The following is a 22,688-nucleotide window of genomic DNA, read 5'->3' as shown; positions in this document are numbered from 1 at the left end:
ACCTTCACAATCAGGGCACCTAAATAGTTTGTTTATTTAAAAAGACTCTTTGGAGTGGTCCTGGGTAGGGGGGAGTAATGACCCTTTTTCACCCCCAGCCCTGGCAGGCGTTCTGGGAAGCTCAGCCCCCCTCACACACATTCCCCCCACTGGGGTGCACCTCACGTGGAGGCCAGAGCTGTTGTGGCCCTCGGAGCTCAGAGTGCTCGCCCCAGCTGCTGCCGAGAGGGCTGGGGCACCCTGAGGTGAGGGTACAGAGGTGGCCCCCAGTCTGGGGGTGGCCCCTGGGTCTCCATGCAGCAGGGAGGGCAGCCCCAGCCTCTAGAGCTTATCTGGCAGGACCTGCAGGCAGAGGGGAAGCCAGGCTTAGCAAGGAGCCTGGGGGGGGCGGGCCAGGACCACAGAGCAAATGAGGAGGCCCCAGTTCAGGTCCTGGTCCCACCACTTTCAGCTGGGTGACCTTGGGTAGGCTATTGCCCCTCTCTAGGCACCGGTTTCCCCATCTGAAAAGTAATATCTATCTATCCCATGGAGTGTCCTGCAGGTAATGTGCTTGGCACAGGGCCGGTATGCAGTAGGCGCTCATATAATGCTACCGGGTGGCTATGTGCATTCATCCCTGAGGATGACATTCCCCTCTGGACATTTTAAAGGGATCTGGACGCTCTTACTAGACTAAGGGCTACAGGGGCAGGCACACAGTAGGTGTTAACGTAAATGCTGATAAGAGATGGAGGAAGGGATTGCACCTCAGTAACTAGGGCTGAGGGTGGAGGGCCCGTGGCCTACGGCCATCAGGAGGGTCCCTTGTCTCCCTGCCTGCCCACCCACCTGGGCCCCCCTTACCTCTCGCCGCGCCCCGTCTGCCCGAGGACAGGATCCCCTCGTCCTGTGCTTGGAAGGAAGGAGGCAGTGTCTGAGGGGTGAGGACCTACCTCCCCAGCCCGTTTACCCCCCTGGCCCCACCCCTCCACCTCTCGCCCGGGCGTCCCTCCTTCCTACCTGGTTGCGGGTCTTATGTGACTTCTGCATCCAGGCTCGCCACTGGTCATAGAGGCGGAAGCTGAGGTTCGAGCAGTACGCGTGCTTCTTGAGCCAGCCCAGAAACTGCTTGAGCTCGCGCCTCACCGGCCCCGAGCTCGGCTCGCCGCCCCGCGGCTCGCACGTCCCGCCGCCCGGGCCCGGGCGCTCTAATAGGGGCGGAGAGACAGCGTCAGAGCGCGCCCGGCAGAGGGCGCGCGCGGGCAGGAGAGGGATGTTCCCTTAGGGCACCTCCCTCCCTGTTTCTACGGGACCCGGTCCTCCCCACGGCCCAGCCCAGCACTGCAGCCCAGCTGCGCCCCCAAGGAGATAGGGGGCAGGGGAAGGAAGGGGCTCCTCCTCCACATCCCCTCTAGGAACCCGATTCCCGTGGCCTGAGCCAGGTGTGAGTGGAAGGGGGCGGGAGGAGGAGAGAGGCCAGGGCCAAAGGGATGAGAAGCAGACAGAGCAGGGGGCAGAGGAAGGAAGAGAGAGACGCTGATGAGAAAGAGCTGGAGAGAGAGAGACAGAGACTGAGCGATGGAGGCAAGGAGAGACAGATAGAGGGAGAGCGAAAGCAATGAGAGACAGCCAAGGAGATGCAGAGGGTCGAGAGATGGAGAGCCAGAGCAGGGAGGGACAGAGACACTGGGGGTGTAGGGACGCAGAAACCAAGAAAGGCAGAAAGATAGAAACAGGGAGAGAGAGTGAGTGACAGAGAGATGAAGGGAGACAGAGAATTCGAGGTGGCTCCGAGGGGGAGGGGCAAGCCCCCAGGACAGGCCTGAGAGTACAACCCGTTGGATGGGGAGTGGGCCAGGAGGGCCAGGTGGGAGGCCGGCCTGTCGGTCCAGTCACTGGCCGCAGCCAGCCCTGAGCAGGCCGGCGGATAAGGACATCGGCCTCACATCATAAATAACGCCGGGGACCCGCTGACAGGCCCTGGCACAGCCCCGGCCCCCACCGCCCCTGCCGGCTTCCCCTGGCCTCCCCAGCCTCCCCAGCGGACACAGCCGCCTGCTGGCTCACGTGCAAGAATCACAGGTGCTGGGCACGAGCAGGGGCCAAGGCTCAGGCCCCTCCCAGCTGTGCTAGTTCCCGCCCACCGCCGAACCTGGAGGGGCCCGGGACGGGGGCTGGGGGACTGGCTGGAGCCCTGCTCTGCCACTCCCTGACTCTGGGATCCTCACTGGGCCTTAGTTTCCCCATCATCCCAGGAGCATGAGCCAGGATTTCAAGGGAACTGAGTTCAGATCCCTGTGTGACCTTGGGGCCTTGGTGTCCTCATCTCAGAAAAGGGGCCCTCCCTTAGGTGAAACCACTGGGGGAGCAGGGGATGGGAGTCTCAGTAACTATTACTTGCAAACGCTTGAGTGGCACCCACCATGAGAGCACTTTCCATGGGTTATCTCTCATCTAACCCTCACAATAGCCTGAGGCAGGCATGATTATCATCCCCACTTTCCAGATAGGGAAGCTGAGGCCGGACAAACCAAATAAGATTTCATACCATTTCACAAAGGAGAGAAGGGAGGTCCATGGGCTTAGATAAACCCCCGACCACAAAGGGAATCAGACCCAGCCCCTGATCATGCCATCCCGCTACCTTTAACAGAAGGGGAAATCAAAGCCGGTCATAGGGAGAGTTGGCAGCCCATCGTCTTAGAAGTAGGGGTCTCAAACTCACTTGCCCTTAGGGGCTGGGGAAGGGGTACATGTGGGTGAAACAGGCCAGGTGGGGATGGTGCAACTGAAAGAGTAAGGGCCCTGACTTAAGGGACAGCCTCTGCTGATGGGGGCTGTGGAGTAACTCTGGTTGTGTCCTATTACATTTTCTAGACAATTTTTCTAGGGAATCTAGGATATTTGTGTTCAAACTTATTGTTTTTAAAAGTCTGCCAGTAGGTCAAACTTTTTTTTCCAAATGACAGGCCAAGAAAATAGATCCAAGGGCCACAATTGGCCCCTGGGGCCAAGAGTTTGAGACCTCTGCTCTCTTGAAGGGAACAAGGAAACAGAGGCCCCAGCCTGGTTTGGGGCTGGTCCCAGGACCACCCAGCCCTGTTGGGGTGCTCACCACTTCGGGGGGTGGAGGCAGCCGTGGGGTGGCTCCATTCGCTCCATATCCCTGCCTTCTTGGAGCCATAGATGCCAAAGGGGTTGCAGCGCACTTGCACAAAGTAGACGGTGCCTGGCTTAAGGCCTGCCAGGCGGCAGGAGGTCTGGTTGCTCACATCGTCCACCACCTGGGCAGAAAGGGCAGGGTCAGAGGTCGTCCACCACCTGGGCGGCAAGGGAAGGGTCAGAGGCGGGGGCAGCTTGGGGTGGGGAGGGGGGAGAGGAGGAGGGAGGAGCGGAACTGGGGGTGGGTGCGGGCACCTTCCAATCCACGCTGTCCTCCACTCGGTAGCGGATCTGGTACTTGGCTTGGAAGAGGAAGTCCTTGAGGGCAGGCGGTGAAACCCAGCGCACGCTCAGCTGGTCCTCCAGGCCCCCTACGCGGCTCACGTGCACTTCTGGCGGGGGGTCGGTGGTCACTAGGGGGGTGGGGTGGGGCTTAGTCACCGGGCTCTCTTTGGACCTGGCTGGCCCCTGTCTGGGTCCAAATACCAGGGAACATGGCTTAGATGGCACCTGCCTCCGTTCTCCCCTCTCCCCCCTTCAGGACGGGTGGATTACATTAGATAATATTCAGGAAACACTCAGCACCTAGAAGCACTCAATTAATGTTAGCTGTTATCACCATTATTATCTGTGACAGGAGAAACATAATCCTACCTTCAGGGAACTATGTAAAAAGCAGACACTGCCTGGATGATGATATTATTTTTTTTGAGGGGGGGGTGGGTACACGGGCCTCTCACTGTTGTGGCCTCTCCCGGTGCGGAGCACAGGCTCCAGACGCGCAGGCTCAGCGGCCATGGCTCACGGGCCCAGCCGCTCCGCGGCATGTGGGATCTTCCCGGACCGGGGCACGAACCCGTGTCCCCTGCATCGGCAGGCGGACTCCCAACCACCGCACCACCAGGGAAGCCCGATATTATTATTATTATGCCCAGGAGACCAGGGAGCCCTCGGGTTGCCAGACTCCTGGGAAGTTCCCCCAACCCCGCCACTGCCCACCTCCTGCTCTTTCCAACTTCACAAAGGTCCTCAACGTGACGGCTTTGCTCGGTGCAAAGGGACAACTGAGGCTTAGAACGTGCCCACTGCAGCTTCAGGACTTAAGGAAGCAAAGTGGGAAGCAGGAGGAGGGAGTCACTGCAACACTTCTGAGGAACCTTCTGGGAGCCCTTTGGGCAGCAGGGAGGGCTGGCTTCTTCCCCTGAGGCCTTGGTGAGGGGCCGAAAGGGTTAAGGCACAGGCCTGCTTGGGGCTGAGAAACACCGTAATTAGATTAGGCCCAATTCTGCTCGCAGATCATCCATTTCCTGCCTCCCGCCTGCACGCCCCCCCCCAGCTACAGGCTGCTGCTTCCTGGGGCGCCTCCAGACCTGGGCGCCCCCCCTCCCAGCTCCCCGGGGGGCCCCCCTCAGCACACCTGGGCTGCCGAGGGGGAGGCAGCCAGGCCAGGTGTTCTCCACAGAGTAGGGGTATCCTGGCTGCTTCAGGGGGCTGGAGACGGACGGGTGGATGCCTAGCTTCTCCCCATCCCAACCAGCAGCGCAGACCTCAGCTGAGCTGCAGCTTGGCTGGGCTGGTGGGGGCCGAGGGGGAGGGGGTGGATCCCAGGTGGGCCAGGCTGGCTTTGGCGGGGGGGCAGGGCTCACCTACATCCAGGATGTCCAGTGTCAGCACATCAGAGCGGGCCGAGCCCAGCCTGTTGGTGGCCTCCACCCAGATCTCATAGGGTGTGAAGAGAGCCAGGTCCTTGGGGATGTGGCAAGAGTGAGGTCCGACCGTGTGGTATTCCTCACATGTGTTGTCCTGCCCATACCACCTGCAGGGGCAGGAGGGGAGGAGGACATGTGAGGGTCCCTTTGGGCCCCCAAACCTCCCCCCAGCAGCCCCGGAGTGCAGAAAGGACACCAGCACTCCGAGAGGGAAGGCTTGGCCAAGGCCACACAGCCAGACTGGAACACATGTCACCCGAGGGCCACCACCAACCTCAGCTTGTACTTGAGGGAGTAGTTGGTGTGGAGGAAGGTTTCCCCGTGGGCCCCCGGCGTCCAGCGGCATGTCAGGTCCTTCATGTTCTTGGACCAGCAGCTGATGTTGAAGGGTTTCTCTGGGGGCACTGGGGAAGGGGGGTTCAGGGGCTGAGGGTCTGGACCGGCCGTGGACAGGTGGAAGGGGGAGTTGCTGGCTGCCAGCTGGGGCCCCCATCTTGGAGCGGAAGGAGGATGGACAGAGCAGATGTTGGCAGGACCACCTGCATAGCTCTCTTGAGGATGGTCTTGTGGGGGGGTGGTCTCCAGGCTCTCATTCCCACCCTAGCGGCCTGTACCTCTCAACTTATGCCAGTATACCCATTGTTCAGCCCCAGACCAGAGGGCCCATGATTCATGCTCCTCTCCAGAGGGAGATGTTGCCCCCAAGAGCTACCCCTAGGTGTCCTGGGGGCCCACTTACGGCCAACATAGAGGCAGGAGCCGGCTAGGATGCTGCCGTCACGGGCGTGGCACACGAGGTTGTCCCCCGACTGCTGCCTGGATCCGTTGAGGTTGGCCAGGGCAAGGGCTAGAGTGGAGGCGTTGAGCATTCGGGACAGCTCAGGGGGCAGGCGGTGCCCGTTGAGGGTCCAGTAGAGGCCCTCGGCGGTGGCCCCTGGTGGGTCCCCGTGCACTGAGCACGTGGCCTGCAGGGAGGAGCCGATGAGGAGCGTGGGGTCCTGGGGACTGATCACAGCCGTGTCTGGGGTCAGAGAGGAGCACCCGTCAGGCCTGGGATGGAGCTGCCCTGAGCATCCCCCACCATCCTAGATCCTCCAAGACTCACGGTAGTCCTGCAAAGGAGCTTTATATGATCGTCCCCATTTTACAGAGAAGGAAACTGAGGCTCTATTAGGTCAAGTGACAAACCCAAGGTTGGTGGCAAAAGCCAAGATTCAGCCCCAGGACTGTCTGATTCCACAACTCAGGTCCTCCCAAACCACTTCCTCACTGACTTGTTCAGGGCTTTCTGAGTGGTTACAAACCTCACTCAGATCCAAGTACCTCTTGCTTTGCACATACTTCTGACAACCACTACACTCTGCTTTTTTTTTTTCATTTTATTTTTGACAATTAGAAGTAACAGACTGTGTGTTCGTTCTCTTCTACCCCCAGAACCTCACACATGTGTCTCTGTGGGGAGGAAGGCACTTCTAAAAAGGGGTGCCCTGACCCCTACTAGAATCCTGCTCATTTTATGGATGAAAAAAAACAAGGCTCTGAGAGATCGAGTCCTTTGCCTAAGGTCACCAAATAGAAGAAGGGCACACTATTTAAACCTATATTTGTCAGTCTCTGCGCTGGCACTGGAACTGAGAGTGACTGTGGCAAGCTCTAGGCTCCCCACCCCCATCCAAAGGGACTTGCCGTCATCCTGCTTTCCCTCGATTCAGTTTTCCTAATCTGCAAAATGGGAACAAGAAAACTCACAGTCCTCAGGGCCATTGGGAAGATCAGATGGAAAGTGACTTCCTAAACTGGGTTGTGTGTGAATTGGGTGCTGGGCACAGGGGCCTCTGGGATGCCGTGGTTGATGCCTTTCCTCCTGCCTTCCACAGGAGAAGCCTTCTAGTCCAAAGATTAGAACTTAAGAGAGACCTGTTTTTATCCAAGGGGAAACCAAGGCACAGAAGAGGGGATGGGGATGCACAGTTCAAGCCCCTGATGCCCCTCTGAGTCTCAGTCTCCGCACCTGGGAAGTGGGCATCATGGTATCAGCCACATGAGATTGTTTGAGAAGAGTGAAAATATTGTCTTAAGGACAACCCTGTGGGATCTTTAAGCCAGGCTGAGCTGTGTTCGAATGCCCCCAGCTCACTCTGGAGGTTAAGCCAGTTCTTTTACTTCTCTGAGACTTTGGGAAGGGGCCTCTCCCTCCACCAAGAGTGGTAATGAGGACTCATTCACTCATTTGTTCATTCATTCATTCAAGGAGCACCTACAGTGTGCCAGGACCTGAGGGCACAATGGTGACCAAGATACCCCAAATTCATGCCCCTTTGGGCCTTGAATCCAAGGGAGCAGTAGGAAAAAGAACAAATAAATGTCTAGGAGAACAAGTAAGGGAGAAAATAAAGCACGAATCAGTGGTGGCAGCTAAATGGCCCAAGAGGCCTGTCTGGGGAGGTGGCATTTGAGCTGTGAATAAAGTGAAAGAAGTAGCCATGAAAACATACAGAAGAGAGTGTCCAGGCAGTGGGAGCGGCAAGTGCAAAGATACTGGGGGGCAGGGGTGGTAGGAAATGAGGTCTGGGAGGTTAGCAGGGGGCCAGACCTGCAGGGAGGAGTTATTCCAGGGTTCTGAGCAAGGGAGGGATTTATATTTTAAAAGGATCACTGGGCAGCTGTAAGCAGGGACTGCAGGGGGGCAGAGAGGCAGGGGCAGCCCAGCTTCCCTGGCAGCCAAGGACAGGGTGATCCTGGTTCCCCTGGGAGGCCCCTAAATGCCAGCGGCTGCCCTGTGCTGGCTCTCACTGCCCCAAATGGGCGAGATGGGGTGGACACAGTTCCTGGGGCCAGCCCTGACGATTTTCCGGGGCAAACTTGGCTTGAGGGCCATGTCTTGCTGGAGCCTGGGATCGCAGTTGCGTTTGGGGCTTGGCCCAGGGCTCGCCGGAGGTCTCAGCGTCCGTGCGAAGGAGCCGGCTGTGCCGGCCAGAGCCGAGGAGGCGGGGGCGGCTGGGGGGCGGGGGGCCAGGGGGCCGCCCCGGAGGTCCCAGGCAGCCAGCCGCCCGCTAATTCGGAATTCCTTCAGCATGAACTCGGGCGTGCCAGCGTCTCTGCCCCGGCCCACCCACCGCTTCCTGCCTGGGCTCCCCCAGCAGGGTGGGAGGCATGGCCAGGCCTGCCCGGACCCCAGGCCCATTCTCAAACCTCCAGGGGTGGGTCACGGCCCTCCTGTCCCCCACTCACCCCCACGGCCAGGCCAGGAAGGGGGCTCTCAGGGGGGTCCTGGCTGGCTGTGGCACTGCCCCTCTGCCACACCAGCCTGGCCTGGGCTGGTGTGGCCTGCCTGCCAGCAGCTGCAGCTGCCCTCCCAGGGCTGGGCGGGGGACAGGGCAAGAGGGCAAGGCCAGGCGGGCCTGGACAGGCCAGTCACCCACCCCAAGCTCCAGCAGGAAATGTCACAGGGAGGACTTCTCCTCCTGGGACGTGGGTGCCCATCTTGGCTGGGGCACCTGGGCAACTGGCTTCTCCTCCCCTGTTCTCAGTTTCCTCCTCCGTAAAATGGGAGGAAAATACGTTCTACCTGCTGGGGAGATGAATGAGATGAGCTCACCATGTCCAGAGGGCCCAGAACACTGCAGTGCCTAGGAACTGTTGGGATTAGGGCCCCTCCCAGCTCTGGGGTCCTGGCTGGCTGGTGCGCTCCCTCCAGGCCTCCCCAAACAATGGGCCAAGGCATTTGGGACCAGGATGCACACATTCCAGCCCAGGCAAAGCAGCTGGGGACAGCTCACTGAGGTTGGGAGGGCCCTTGGCCTCGTTTGGGGGGCTTCCTAGAAGGCTCCCTTAAGCAGATCCCTGGGCTAGGCTTTTGGACAGCCCCGCTCCCCTGCTCCCTTCCTCCCCGCCTTTCCCTCAGAGCTGGGGCCTTTAAAAGTTTTTTCTCTCCCCCTTCCCAATCTGGAGCCACTGCCGTTATTAAAAAGGAACACCATGTGTTTTAAAAGGGAAAAGTGTGAGACTCTCTGCAAGCAAGGCAGGAGGGTGGCCTCTACCCGGGGTCCCCATGGGGGTCCCCATCTCCTGTCCCGCTGGTACCTGCAGACGCTTTATGACCCACCCGCCTGCTGGTCAGGTGCTAAGACACACCACACCGTAAGTAGAAACATATTGCTGAGGTGTGAGAATCTTTAATTTCTTCCCCCTTAAAGGAAAAAACACACGCACAACAATCCTTCTACCACCACCACCTTTGCCTGCCGCTCTGCTGGCTGGGAAACAAAGCCTGCCACTAAAGGTGGCATTCACAGGTGTTGCCCACTGCCTGGCAGAGCTGTCAGGAACCCCAGGAGGGCCTGGGGAAGCCCCTCACCTGCCCAAGAGCCTTGGACATGTTAGGCTTTCAGCAAGTGCCTCCAGGACACCGGACCCTGCTCTTTCTGAAGGAGCACCGCAGGGAGCCTGCAAACAGCTCTGTGCAGTGTAGGTCCACCTCGGGTGCAGTGTTTGCCCACCCGGGTCGACTTGTGTGCCTGGATGGGGTGCGTGGAGTGACTGCGAACATCCAGGGCAGGTTGTGCCTGCGTGTGTGCCGTGTTGCCTCTCCCTCGAAAAGAGTGTGACCATGAATGTGTGTGTGTCAGGGATGGAATGTGTGTGTGCGCCCCGATGGTGTGCGAATGTGCATCTGGGATGCAGTGTGCGCACATCTGAGGGCGAGGGTGACGGGCCACAAGCCAGTGTGAGTCTTTGTGTGTCTCTGGGTGTGTCCCAGAGCGGGTCTGGATGTGGAGACCGTGTCCTGGCGGGGGTGTGCATTGGGTGGGGGACCGGAGAGTACCGGAGGCCAGGCGCTCCCAGCAGGGCGGGGGTCTCGGCCTGCGGGGGCTGTGGGCTCCCGGTGGCTGCTCCCCCACCAACGGCTGGGCCTGCGGTGCCCGGACTCGCTGGGTTCCGCTCCCTCTCACTCTCACCCACTCTCTCACAAAGATTTCTCTCCCTAGAGTCTCCTAGCCCGGCGCAGCGTGGCCGGGAACAGTTCTGAGCGCCGCCAGTGGCGAGGACTCCATGGACCCCCGCGCTCGGGGTCCCGCAGGGGGAGGGCGGCGGCGCCGGCCCGCGGAGAGGCGCGTCCCCGGGGACCCCGGGCCGCGCGCCAGGCGGCCAGAGCGGCCCCCTCCCGCCCCGCCTTCCTCACGGGGCTCATCCCTCCACCCGGGGGGGCCCCGCTCAGGGCCGGCACCCAGCGCGCCTACCGCGTGCGCCGCCGCCCAAGAGCGGTGACCCGCGGTCTCCGCGTCTCCGAGTCAGCAGACGCTGTCGTGTGCGCCCACCGCGTCCTGGAGTGCAGAGGGTCCCAGGCCGCGGCCCCTCGACCACCCTGGGCCGACTCGGGCGTCCTCCAGAGGACAGCCCAGGTAAAAAGGCCTCGGCAGCGGAAGCCGGACCCTCGGGCCAGGGGACTTCGGCGCTGTGCGCCCCACAGGTGAGGATGCCCCGAGGGCCGCGCCGGGGGCGCCTTCCTTTGTTCCCGGGCCGTCCAGGTGGCGCCCGCGCCCCCTCCCCCCGCGGTTGCCCCCGGGGCGCACGCTCTCGGCCCAGGCGGGAAGAGGGGAGCACGGCGCCGGCTACTCACCGGCTCCTGATCCCGCTTGCGGCGCCCCGAGGACGCAGAGCAGCAGTAGGGGCAGCAGCGGCGGCGGCCGCCGCGCGGATTGGGCGGCGGGGCCCGGGCGGCCGGCGGGCATGGGGCCGGCGCTGCCGGGGGCGCGCGGCGGGCGGCGGCTGCAGCGGCGGCGGCGAGGGACTCGGGGCGCAGGCGGGGCGCGGGCCAAGTAGCCCGCACGTCGCTGGGCGCGGGCGCGGAGGCCAGAGCAAGTCTGAGCAACCGAATTGACAAGGCGCTAATGCGCCGCTGGCCCCGCCCGGCCCCGCCCCCGGCCCGGCCCCCGGGGGGGGGCGAGCTCCGGGCCCCGCACCGGCCTCCCCGCCGCCCGCCAGCCCGCGGGCACCGCGGGCCCCACCCGTCCGGCCTCCGCCCCGCCGCGCACCTCACGCGCCCTTTCCCGCGGCCCCAAACCCCCCACTCTACCCTTACCGACCTGGGACCTCCCTCTCCAACCCCGCGAGCTCCAGGCTCCCTACCCACAATCTGGGACCTGGAGCCCCCAGTCGGGTTTCCATACCCTCGCCCACTTCCCTGCACCCTGCTCTCAGCCATGTGCCCCTTCGGCGTCCCCTGAGGCCCCCAGCCCTCGCCCGCTCCTCCCCCCCATCCTCTGTCTCGGCCCCCACCCGAACTCTGGCCCCGCCCCCCCACTGAGCGGTCCCTGAGCCCCGCCTGCTCCCATCTCCAGCTCCCCTTCCTCCCCAGGGGCCTAAAAGTCGCCCTCCCTCCCGCCCCAGGCCATCGGCGCGCGGGTCCCACCGGTTTTGGCCCAGCGCTCCCCCTCCCACTTCATCCCGCCTCTTCTGGTCCTCCAGCGCGCGAAGCCTCGGCCCCAGGCTTTGCTGGAGGGAAGACGGAGAAAAAGCTGCAAGGCACAGCGTCCCTGGACCTTACCCTGGCTCAGCTGTCCCCCTCGAGCGGGACCGAGCTGGGGTTCTTTGGGGGCATCCGGGGGCCTCAGTAGGGAGTTCCCGCGTGGGGAGGCGGGGAGAAATGGGCCCCCGTGGGAAAGGGGACGGGGGCTTGCGCGGGTCCCGTATGCGGGGCAGGACAGATTCCCAGGAGGAGAGCGGTAAGGAGGTTCCCCCCGACTCGCTGACACCCCCCCCACCGAAAAACCCGCTCAGCGGCCCGCGGGTGGGGTGCGCCACGCAGTGACTAATCGCTCGGGCGGCCGCCGCCCGCCGACTCCAGGTAACGTCGGCTGCCCCGAGCGACGCATAGTTTGTCTTCCTTTTTTTGCGTAGGGATCCTTCTCCGTGTTATTATTTTTGGCCACTGCTTGGGTTTCGGGACCCCTCCAGGCCCGGACGCCTCACCCCCCTCCTCTTGGTCCCCACCCGATTCGGGCGCCCACGATAAAAGGGCTCCTGACCTCCAAGGTCCCGGTGGAGGGGGAGCCTGAAATGAGAGTTCCGGGGCCGCCTTCAGTCCGGCTGTTAGAGTCGCAGCCCTGCCCCCAGCCGCGTGCCCTCAGAGGGGAAGGGCTCTAACTCCCCTTTCCAGGGGTTCCCTTAGAGACCTGGACCCTCCGTCTTGGTCCCTAACCAGCCAAGGGGGTAAAAGTGTCTGAGGAGGGCTCAGGAGTTCCCATCTCGTTTGCTCACGGCTGCCCTCCACCCCTGCTACTTGGGTCCCCAACTCAGACATCAGACTGTCAGAAAAGAGGATTAAAGGATGGAGTCCGGGGTGTGCCCCTCTAGTCCCCCATTCTAGACTCTGGATGTGTTTGTGAAGGAGAGAGTAAAGCCCTGGCATACTGCACTGTCGTTTACTGGGGCACACCAGGCCTCTCTGCCTCAGTTTCCTCCTCAGCACAGTGGGTGACTCCTAGACAGCCTAAGGGTTTCTGTGGGAAGTTGCAACGTAGCAGAAGGCTCCATGGTCTAAACACTTAGCATAGTGTCTGGCACTGGGGGCACATTCTTTTGGAGCCTCAGTTTGTCACCTCTGAAAAATGGGGCCATAGTCCCACCTGCCAGGTGGTCCAGAGAGTTAAGTGGAGGTGGCAGTTCTTGGCTGGAATTGTGTTTCCAGGATATATGCCACCCCCTCCCCCACAACCTCTGTCCTGCAACGTTTGACTCCCTCCTGGAGGACTTCAGGCTTCTGGAGCAAAATCTTGATTATTTTCCTCCCCAGTCTCTGCTCCTCCCCAGTCATTCCCCAGTCTCGGGAAAAGGCTCCCCCATCCACCCAGATGCTCGGGCCAGAGACCTGGAGGTGCGCGTGACAACTATCTCCTTCGCTCATCCCCTACGTCCAACCCATCAGCAAATCCTGCTGGCTGATTCCAAAACACATCCCCATTCTGAGATTCGGACCCCTTTCCTCCACCCCATCCGGCTCCAGGCCCCACTATCTCCGTCTGGGATGCCGCCCAGCCTCCTCCTAGGCTTCTTGGGTAAATCCTCTTGCCCTTGTATGTACAGCAGGCAGAAGGAGCTTTTAAAAGAAGCAAAGCAGGTCTTTTTTGCCCTGCCACCCTCTCCCCCCTCCTTTTCTCCTCTCTCTCCTCCTCTTTCTTCCTCTCCCTCACTCCACTCCAGCTGCTGCACCCCCGTTTCTCCCAAACACATAGCCTTGTTTATTATCACGGGGTCTTTGTACATTTGCTTTTCCCCCTGCAGGGATACAGTTCCCCCAAACCTTCACCCAGTTAGCACCTTCTCTTCCGTCAGGTCACAGGTCAAGTATTCTCAGAGGGGTCCCCCAACCTTCCCAGGCACCCTCCATCCCCTCCCCCCCCTTTTTTTTTCTGCGGTACGCGGGCCTCTCACTGTTGTGGCCTCTCCCGGTGCAGAGCACAGGCTCCGGACGTGCAGGCTCAGCAGCCATGGCTCACAGGCCCAGCTGCTCCGCGGCATGTAGGATCTTCCCGGACCGGGGCACGAACCCATGTCCCCTGCATCGGCAGGCAGACTCACAACCACTGCACCACCAGGGAAGCCCCCCTTCCCCTTTTTAAATTATCTTTGTAACACAGTTCTTCGAACATCATCTTTCTCTTGAGATATTTTCTTTAGACTGTGAGCACCCTGAGAGCCATTAGGACCCCATGCTGGGCCCAGTGAGGGCCACAGGAGAAGAGCTCAGTGAACACTTGCAAGATGAAAGGATGGAGAATTCTCAGTGCCTCAGAGTAGCAAGAAAATTCAGTTCCAGTGAATCATGCTGTCTGGGGTCCCAGACAGGCCCTGGACTTGCTGTGTGACCCAACCTGGTAGCCACCCCTCTCTGATCCTTACCTGTAGAAGGGTATGGGTTGTTCACCCAGCCCCTCCTTGGAGCATGCCCTCTGCCCTCTGGGTGACCTTTACCTCAAACCTTTGACTTTAAGGAAAGTGATATGGCCTCTAGGTGCACACTTCCCCGCCCTTGGTTCTCCAGGTGGCTTAACCCCTTCCTCATCAGTCCCACCACCTCTTTGTGCAGGAAGGGGAAAGAGCGTTGATGGAACTTCTGGCAAATATTGACCCAAGTCCTTGAAGGTGGCTGGGAATGTACTGAGGTGGCAGATGGAGAGAGGGCCCCACATGGGGGAGGGGCTCCTCAGTCTTTGCACCTAAGGATTACCTTGGGGGAGACCCTCCGGCCCAGCTCCCTGCATAATTCCAGGGCACTGAGGGGGCCCCAGGGAGAGGCAGGGGTAACAGCCCCTTCAGGGTCCCACTGGGAGTGAGGAGGGCACAGAGCTGCCTCTCCCATGTTGAGACCCCTGAGACCCCTCAGTATGGGATTAGCTGCCTTGTGTTCCAGGCCAGTGTGCCCAGGAAGCAGGGACAGTGAAGGTCTCGCCCGGACGTGGGCTCGGGACAGCAGAACCTAGGTTCAGGACATGTGTGCAGGAGAAGGCGGGCTTTATCATTTCCACCCTGGAGGCTCACCTGGGGAGCTGGGTTGCCTGGGTCCCAAGCTTTGTGCAGTCTGTACTTTAAAAATCCAGCCCCCATAGGCATTGGAGGTGAGATCTCAGGAGTGAAGAGCTGCCTGTGTCTAGGTCAGGGCCAGTGTTTACCGGGCCTTGGAGGCCTGGGTTCCCTGCCTCTCCGCACCCTGGAGAACCTCGGACATCTGGGTTCCAGGAGGCGCCAGCTATGTTGGGGGTGACAGTTGTGCCCCTTCCCCTCCCCCCACCCACTGTCTGCAAGCCGCCGGCGCCAGGGAGCCGTGCCCGCTCCCCAGGCTGTACCCGGCTTGGGGGTGGGGGTCAACGGGGTCGTGGCGAGGGCGGCAAGGGATAAAGGGCGCTTGTCTGATGCCCGCCCTGACCTCGGCCGCCGCTTCCCGGACGCCCGGCCGAACTCTGATTCACGCCCAGGCCGGCCGCAGCGCCCTCCCCACCCCCGGCACCGCCCCCCCCCGCGCCTGCCGCCCCGGGGGGTAGGAAGTGGGGCGGGGGGGCGAGGGGCGGCGCCGAGTCAACTTTCCCTCTTAAGCCCCGAAGGAATGTCGGCGGATTTCCTGAAACCCGACCCCGGCCGCCCGCCGGCCCGCCTGCCCCTCACCTGGACCTGCTCCCTCGGGAACAGCAGGAGGGGCGCGGGGGCTCACCTGGGGGGCCGGGGTCAAGTTCTCCTTCCGCTCCCGCCCCAGGCGGCCTCTTGCAGCGGAAAAGGGGGTGAGTGGGAGGCAATCAAACCCTCTCACTCCTCTCCAGCGGCCTAGGCCAGCGTCCCAACCCCTCCAGCCTCAGTTTCCCCTTCCGCTTTTAAAAAGGCGCGGGTATCCTTCCTTCCTGTTGTGGTTTAAGAGACGCCTCTTAAGCCCGATTCCCCTGACTCCCCACCGCCTAGTCTTGGCAGGGGTCTGCCCACCTCTCTTGGCTTCCCTCGCTTGTCACCTGGGCCGACCCCCTTTGCCACCCTGATCCTCAAATTCCTCAGCTGTAAATTGGACAACGCTGCCAGTTCTTCCTTATAGGTTGTTACAAGAAAATACTTGGGAAGTGTTTTGTTTGGAATGAATGAAGAACAGTAATTGTGGAGGGCTTCAGCGCGCTGGGCTCTGGAATTGACATGTGTGGGCTTGAATCCTGGCTCTGCGGAGGGGTCCTGGAGACTAGGTTTCCCACCTGTGAAACGGGGGACAGTATTGGTCATAACCAATGCCTGTTTCCCAAGGCGCAGGCCTGGCGCGCGGTGGGTTAGATGCGGGGTTCCCTGGCTCTCGCGCAAACTGCAGGCTGGAGGCCCTGGCCTCAGGGTCGCGCGGCAGCCTAGCCTGGGAGGGGCGGGGCGGGGGAGGGGCCGCGCGGGGATCCAGATGTTCAGGGTCCGCCAGGCACAGCCGCGCCTGATTAAGCCATGTGGGGGCTGGCTGAGGCGCGGAGATGAAAGCGCGGCGGCCGGCCGGGGGAGGAGGCGTGCCAGCCATCAGCCCCCCGCCCCGCCAGTCCCCTCCTCCTCGGCCGGAACCTACGGCGCCCTCTGACACGCCGACCCCGAGTGGCTGCCACCCTGTCTGCTGAGGCAGAGGGTGGATGGAAGATGCGCAGGCGACAGACACCTGCGCGGGGCACGCCAGAGAGAGGGAGGGTGTCATTTTTGCAAGGTCTCAGGCTTAGAGGGGAGCCCCCACTCCCATGCCTGCCGGAGAGGAAGCTAGGGGGACCTCCTAACCCAAGATTCATGGGGCTACACTCTTGTCACCTTGGAGTGCGATGGAAGTCAGAAGTGTTCCTGCTTGTCCCAAGTTTTCCCACGAGAATTAGAAATTTTAGCAGCACCCCATCACCCCTATCAGCATCTCTGTGCCGCCTCCCTCTCAGCCCCAGGCCGAGGGGCCCCTAGTCTGGGGGAGCAGGGACCAGATCCCCCAGGTTTGTAGATCAGGGCTGGGTCAGAGGGAGGAGAGGCTGGGGGAGTCCTGGAGGGTCTGGGAGGGCTTCCTAAAGGAGGCAAACTGCGCACACGTTACCGGATCTCTGACTTGGGTACCAAAGTAGATGATGACACAGACCTTCAGAAGGCCTTCTCTAACACAGCTCTGCGACACTCACGACCCTCCATCTCCGCTCTCTGGCTGGGTTCCAGCCACGACCACCGCCCTCCTACTTCCGTTTTCCAACAAGCTCATCCCCTCCTCAGGGCCCTCGCTGTTCCTTCGGCCTCCTCGCGTGGCCAGCTCCAACGTTGCCTATCCGGGAGGCCTTCCTTGATTCCCTGGCGAATAGATCTCTCCCCCATCCTACCACCCTATTTGTTTTCTTTTGGCCCCTAGCGATGCCTGAGATCCCTCGTGCGTGGATACTAGGGAGGTGTCATGGCACCCCCGAGATGGGACAGACGGCAGGGGCCACGATCCACCTGCCTCGCCCTGCCCGCACCCTGACGGTGCCGCAGCGCCGCTCCCCCGCCCGTTCTCCGCATCCCCCACCCGCCCTTCCCAGGCTGCCTCGCTCGGGTGACGTCAGCTAACCGGTCCCCGCCGCCGCCGCATCCTCCGCGCCTGCCAGGAGCCGGCGTCCCCCGCGCTCCTTGCGCCCGGCCTGGCCATGGCTTCGGTCGCCCTGATGCCGCTCCTGTTGCTGCTGCTGCAGCCTCCGCCCGCCACCCCCGCGCCGCCTGCCCGCGACCCCTTCGCCCTGCAGCTCGGGGACACGCAGAGCTGCCAGCTGCGGTGCCGCGACCGTTACCCTAATCCGCAGCCCGCTCAGGTGAAGCGCATGCGGCGCCAGCGGGAGGACCAGAGATCTCTCCAATGGGGGATGGGTTGAGGATGCGATTCCCCCGAGTCGGAGCGGGAGACAAGGGTTCCTCGGAGGGGGAAGGGGTCAGGGAAGGGGGCTCTCCAATGGGGGTGGGTCCCTCTGGTTGGGGAAGGTCTGGCGTTCCTTCGATGGTGGTGAGCGCAGGGGTCGGGGGTCCCTCCGATGAGGATCGGGATGTTCCTCCCGCAGGGGATGGGCCGTGGGGTCCCTCTGATGGGGGAAGGTTTAGGGATGCGGGTCCTTCCGATGAATTCGGTGTTGCTGGAGTCTCTCCAAGCCTGAGGCAGGGAGGAGACTGGGGCTCCTGATGCTGCCTAGAGGGTTCTGGCTCCACAATGCTGCGCAAGGACCCTTGGGGCGTCCAACCCCCACTTTCCCCAGGCCTGACAGTCCCCTTCTCCTCCCCCTCTACCCTAGCAGCTTCCACATCCTCCTCCCTCCCCGCCTCAGAGCTACCAGCCCCCACTCCTATCCTCATGCCCCCCCCAGTCGGATCCCAATTTTCCCAGTCCTGAAGGGGGACAAAACCTCCTCTGAGCCTCCCCTTCTTCTTCAGGCCTGAGAAGCCCTCCTCCCTGGAGCCTTGGGGGGGACCATTTCCCTCGATCTTCCCCAGCTTTCCAGCCGTTACCCAAACCCAACAACCTCCGTTGTTTATTCTCTTTCTCAAGCCCCCTCTCCCTCTCTCCTCCTCAGAGCTAAGAGACCCTGCTAATATGCTTAGCCTCCTCCCCAACTTCATCCCAATCCCCTTAGAAGATTTGGGGGGGGATCAAATTATCTACCTCCTCACATGAGGGCTTCCAGCGCTGCCCTCCTCCTGCCCCTCCCCTGGCCTGAACCCCACATCTTCGCTTCCAGGAGGAGTTGGAGGAGGACCCCACTGAGTCCCGGAAAGCGAATGCGTATAATAGGGCCGTCCTGATCAGTGCTTGCGAGCGAGGCTGCCGCCTCTTCTCCATCTGCCGATTCGTGGCCAGGAGTTCCAAGCCCAATGCCACACAGGCTGAGTGTGAAGCAGGTATGGGCTGGATGGGTGGGCCAGGGTGGGGAGAGGTGGCCTGGGAAGGGCTGTGCCCCCAGTCACCCTCTCCTGCCTCTTGCAGCCTGTGTGGAGGCCTATGTGAAGGAGACGGAGCAGCAGGCCTGCAGCGAGGGCTGCTGGAGCCAGAATCCAGAGCCAGAGCCCGAAGCCGAGCCTGAGCTGGAGCAGAAGGTGGGCACCCTCCCACCTGTGGCCCCAGGCCCATGCCCCCTCTCCTCTACCCCCCAAATCTGCACTCATATCCAGCGTCTCTGAGACTCTCCATTCCATTCGGGACCTACTGGGTTTCCTTGATTAAGCCATTTCACATCCCAAGACTCAATTATCATCTCTGTGACTTCTCCCCCTCCCCGCCCCTGCTGCCGCCAGAACAGCCACAGTTTACATTATTTAGCAAGCATTTGTCCTGGTCCAGGCCTTACCTCAGCCTGTCCTAAATTCCTTGGGCCACCCGGAGGCACCTGAGACAGTGTCATCCTCATTTCATGCCCACAGAACAACTGGCCAAGGTCACACAGGGCTGTGCAGAGGTGAGATTTAAAGCCAGTGCCACTAGGGCTTGTGACCACCCCTCACCTCCCTCATCTTCAGTGCCACAAGAGCTGACTGCTGAGCACCTACATGCCAGCTACTGGTCTAATCACTCTCCTTGTGATGAACAAGTGGCCACTCTCATCTGGGGTGGCTCAGAACAGAGGTGCAGGGAGCAGCTTCCCAAGCACACATGTAGTACCCCTCCCCCCACTCCAGGGAGAAATAATAACTGCTCACCTATCATAGTCTGTGAGAGAGTCTAGAAAACGCTGCATCAGGGGAAACTGAGGCACAGGAAATCCTTCATCACAGCCAGAAACGCATGGGCTGGGATTCCCCAGAAAGCCCTTTCCCTCTTCACTCATTTTCCTCCACCCCTTCCAGGCTTTCACTGTTCATAAAAGCACAGTGCACTATCATTTCTTCCTATTCTGAGTTCTCTCCTGATGCTGTCAAAATAAGAACAATGATGGTGATATTTTTAATAGTAGCAGCTACTACATATTAGGCACTTGTACCATTGTCTAGTTGAAATCTCATAGCAACCCCACGAGGGAAGAGAATCATCCCCATTTCAGGGCTCGGAGAGGGCAATCCACTTTCCCAAGGGCACACAGTCATCCAAATGCAGTGCTGAGGTCTGTGTTCATTGTATGAAGCCCTGTTGCCTCAAACCACTTAGTGAGTTTTGATAACAATGAATTCTCCCAGCTCCCCTCCCACTGGTTAATGCCCTACATTGGTGACATTTCTGTGCCTTGGGCCTCCCCTTGGCAGAGAAAAGTCCTGGAAGCTCCAAGTGGGGCCCTCTCGCTCCTGGACTTGTTTTCCACCCTCTGCAATGACCTTGTCAACTCGGCGCAGGGCTTCGTCTCCTCCACCTGGACATACTACCTGCAGACTGACAATGGGAAGGTGGTGGTGTTCCAGGTGAGGGCTCTGGCAGGGGCCGCACTAGAGTAGTGGTTGGGTGGTCAGGGTAAGAAGGTGGGATGAGTTGGTTCTTGGCTCATGGGATGCAAAGTCCACAGGAAACAGGCTTCAGGCACAGCTGGATCCAGGGGTTCAGTGTCTCACTCCACCGCTGGACTCTGCTGTCCTTTTTGGTGGCTTCATTCTCAGGCAAGCACGTCCCTCCTCACAGCAGGGTGGATGCCTGAGGCTCTAGATGACAACCTCTCTGAGGTTTTAACTAAGCTGATTGGCCCTGGTTCAGTCATGTGATAACCTCTCAGCCAATCCCTGTGATTCTATTGGCATGCCTTGGATCACATCCCAACTTTAGGAGCAAGACAAATCAGGGCCCCACATTAGCAGGGAACAGCATCCCTGGTATCACAGCTCACAGCTCCATAGAGGGTGTCCTCTCTGTCCCCAGTGGAACTAGGTGCCAGCTGGGCTTGGGACAATGTAACCTACAGGGGGCACAGAGAGGTGCCTCCTAGGGCCAAGATGGTGCCTTTCTAAAGGGCTTCTCTGTGCTGTATTGTTCCTGGCCCAGACCCAGCCTGTGGTAGAGAGCCTGGGGCACGAGGGGGCCCGTCTGCAGCGAGTGGAGGTGACCTGGCGGGGATCCCACCCTGAGGCCTTGGAGGTGCATGTTGGTAAGGTCCAAGCCTAGACCAGTGTTCCTTCCACAGGTGGCTCCACTGCCACAAGGGGTTCTCCTGACAAATGAACCCTTGAGGATTGGGATTTCCATCTCTCAACTCCTGGGGTTCCTTGGTCCATCTCCCAGGGTTCCTTGGTTCATCTCCCAGGGGTCCGTGGTCCATCTTTCAGGGTTCTGATTTATTCCAGGACCCAATGCCCCGTTGCCCCAGGTCCTGGCCTCCTTTCTGTTCTCCATGGCTGCTGTTGCCTCTTGGCGAAGGCCTGGAGGCTGCTGAGAGGTGACCTATTCTCTCAGACCCTGTAGGCCCCTTGGACAAGGTAAGGAAGGCCAAGATTCGAGTCAAGACCAGCAGCAAGGCCAAGGTGGAGTCCGATGAGCTGCAGGACAACGACTTCCTCAGTTGCATGTCCCGGTGGGTGGCAGAACCCTGGGGATGGTGGAGGGGGGTGGGGTCAGAGGGGAGTGACTGTCTGGCTTAACTAGGGCCACTGAGCGTGCCTGCTGGGTGGGGCAGGCGCTCTGGGCTTCCTCGCTGGATCCTGGCCTGCTGCCTCTTTCTTTCTGTGCTGGTGATGCTGTGGCTGAGCTGTTCCACCCTGGTGACCACACCCGGCCAGCACCTCAAGTTCCAGGTGGGTGGGGCCCACAGGCAGGGGTGGGAGGAGAACTGTTCCCTCGTCTGGATAGGGCTGCCCCCTCTCCCATGGAGGCAGGTACCCCTGACTTGCTGCGTGACATTAGGCAAGTTTTATCACTCCCTTATGAAATGGGGGAAACAACTCCCACCCTTAGTAGGAGTAACCTCAGGTCAGGGGTGGGAAGGAGCCTTGCCAGTTTGAGGACTCATAGCCCTCGCTCCCTCTTCCTCCCCCTGCAGCCCCTGTCTCTGGAGCAGCACAAGGGCTTTATGGTAGAGCCAGACTGGCCCCTGTACCCTCCCCCGTCGCACGCCTTTGCAGACAATCCCCCGCCCTACAAGCTGAAGCTGGACCTGACCAAGCTGTAGGCCTCCATTGCCAAGTTCAGGAGCTCCTTGGGTCTTGAGTCCAGGTCAGGGTGGGACGGTCCTTGGGCTCCTCCTCTCCCCAAATTCTTTTTCTCTCCCAAGTCCCGCTCCTCCCCCCTCCCCCCCCCCCCCCCCATCCTGGGGTTGCCCTGCCCCTGCTGGGGGGCAGGATCTGACCTTGGTTCCTCCACACCCCGCTTCCCCAGAGCGTGTTACTTTTGTCTTCTATCGTGTAGCTTCTTGAGTATTTCAACCCCAGTTCTGTGCTGCCTTCGTCCTTCCTCCTTTCTCCCCTCTGAGGGGCTGAGGCCACAGGGGAGCTGCTTTGTTCTAGGGCTTCCCCCTTTTTCCCCACCCCACCCCTGGAGATGTAGCCTCGTGAGAGGAGGCCCCCCCAAGAGAGGAGGTGGTGGGTAGCTCCATGCTGGGAGTTGCAGCATGGGGGTCGGGAGGAATAAACCATGATATAAAACCCATCTTGGACTGAGCCTGCTTCTGTTGGTCTTTCCACCTGCCTCTTGGGGACTGGCCTGAATGTGGCCATGACCCCTGCCCACCAGGCCCTTTCTGAGATGGGGGAGGTGAACTTCGGGAACTCCCCGTGGCTTGAGTGGTGAGAACCAGCTGACATCTGGAAGGACAGCCCCTCTGCTACCCAGTGCACATCACATTCCTAACTAGGGGTGACTCTGGATAGGCGGCTTGTGCCACCTGCCTGGCCCAGGTGGGTCAGTGCCCCTTCCTGGGTCTCCACGGGGCTCCTGTGAAATGGACAGGTCACATCTTGAAGAGGATATTTGTTAATTTTGTCGCCACCTGGCTTCCATCCGCCTTTCTTTTGGGGATGGAGCTCTGCCCTGTTGGGGGCAGTCTCAGGATCCTGTCCACAGGTTCTCTCCCCTTCCTTACCCAAGAGGTCCAGACTTGGCGTTCTTTCCTGCACTTTGCATTCAAGAGGAGTCTTGTAGGACAGGAACAGCCCACCCTGATGAGGCCACAGCCATGGCACTCCATCCTTCCTGTCCATTCTGCAGACTCCCCAAGATCCTCCCAGTAAATCTTTCGGTTAAGTAGGCTAGAGTTGTTTCTGTTGCTGGCAACCAGAGATTCTTGGCTGGTGGGGGCCGCACCTCCTTGGAAGAGTTTGGGATGAGGGACATGGTGGTCAATGTGGCAGAGGTTTCCAAGGTCTGATGGAGGCCTGTGGGTGATGGGTGAGTGGTTGGGGGAAGGTGAGTTAGAGCTGAGTGGGGCTGAGTATCTGCCCCGC

At 60.7% G+C, this 22,688-nt stretch overlaps 2 protein-coding genes across 6 annotated transcripts; one reads left to right on the top strand and one right to left on the bottom strand.

Annotated features, from left to right (window-relative positions):
- Positions 1-15: 15 nt before the first annotated feature.
- On the bottom strand, positions 16-10,717 carry CRLF1 (cytokine receptor like factor 1). 4 transcript variants are annotated; one of them, XM_082622177.1, is made up of 9 exons: positions 10,474-10,717; positions 5,593-5,874; positions 5,128-5,257; positions 4,791-4,960; positions 3,400-3,557; positions 3,098-3,266; positions 1,003-1,190; positions 847-894; positions 16-342 (listed from the first exon to the last, which is right to left on the bottom strand). In XM_082622177.1, exons 1-9 carry the CDS (start codon positions 10,583-10,585, stop codon positions 322-324), a joined length of 1,278 nt encoding a protein of 425 aa, XP_082478303.1. In that variant the 5' UTR covers positions 10,586-10,717; the 3' UTR covers positions 16-321. The 4 variants fall into 4 exon arrangements, with proteins under 4 accessions (XP_082478303.1, XP_082478305.1, XP_082478304.1 ...); XM_082622178.1 differs by having other exon boundaries at positions 203-342; positions 847-889; XM_082622179.1 differs by lacking the exon at positions 5,593-5,874.
- A 6,204-nt stretch (positions 10,718-16,921) lies between these two features.
- On the top strand, positions 16,922-21,894 carry TMEM59L (transmembrane protein 59 like). 2 transcript variants are annotated; one of them, XM_082622213.1, is made up of 8 exons: positions 16,922-17,164; positions 18,080-18,239; positions 18,325-18,434; positions 19,662-19,727; positions 20,299-20,401; positions 20,707-20,824; positions 20,927-21,044; positions 21,290-21,894. In XM_082622213.1, exons 1-8 carry the CDS (start codon positions 17,003-17,005, stop codon positions 21,416-21,418), a joined length of 966 nt encoding a protein of 321 aa, XP_082478339.1. In that variant the 5' UTR covers positions 16,922-17,002; the 3' UTR covers positions 21,419-21,894. The 2 variants fall into 2 exon arrangements, with proteins under 2 accessions (XP_082478339.1, XP_082478338.1); XM_082622212.1 differs by having other exon boundaries at positions 19,575-19,727.
- The last annotated feature ends 794 nt before the right edge of the window (positions 21,895-22,688 follow it).

The sequence above is a fragment of the Mesoplodon mirus genome (genome assembly GCF_964341445.2).
Source record: "Mesoplodon mirus genome assembly, chromosome: 5".
NCBI classification, from domain to species: Eukaryota; Metazoa; Chordata; class Mammalia; order Artiodactyla; family Ziphiidae; genus Mesoplodon; species Mesoplodon mirus.
Note: the sequence above shows the minus strand (reverse complement) of the source record. Positions and strands in the feature narration are given on the sequence as shown.

Excerpts from the sequence above, each read along its gene's own strand:
- CRLF1 (XM_082622177.1), bottom strand. The coding sequence starts at position 10,585 with ATGCCCGCCGGCCGCCCGGGCCCCGCCGCCCAATCCGCGCGGCGGCCG. Across the intron at positions 5,258-5,592 it reads CTCCTGCCTCTATGTTGGCC|TGCCCCCAGAGAAACCCTTC; the intron begins GTAAGTGGGCCC and ends CCCCTTCCCCAG. Across the intron at positions 4,961-5,127 it reads TCCCTCAAGTACAAGCTGAG|GTGGTATGGGCAGGACAACA; the intron begins GTTGGTGGTGGC and ends CTGCCCCTGCAG.
- TMEM59L (XM_082622212.1), top strand. The coding sequence starts at position 17,003 with ATGGCTTCGGTCGCCCTGATGCCGCTCCTGTTGCTGCTGCTGCAGCCT. Across the intron at positions 18,435-19,574 it reads AGCCTGAGCTGGAGCAGAAG|AGAAAAGTCCTGGAAGCTCC; the intron begins GTGGGCACCCTC and ends TCCCCTTGGCAG. Across the intron at positions 21,045-21,289 it reads GCCAGCACCTCAAGTTCCAG|CCCCTGTCTCTGGAGCAGCA; the intron begins GTGGGTGGGGCC and ends CTCCCCCTGCAG.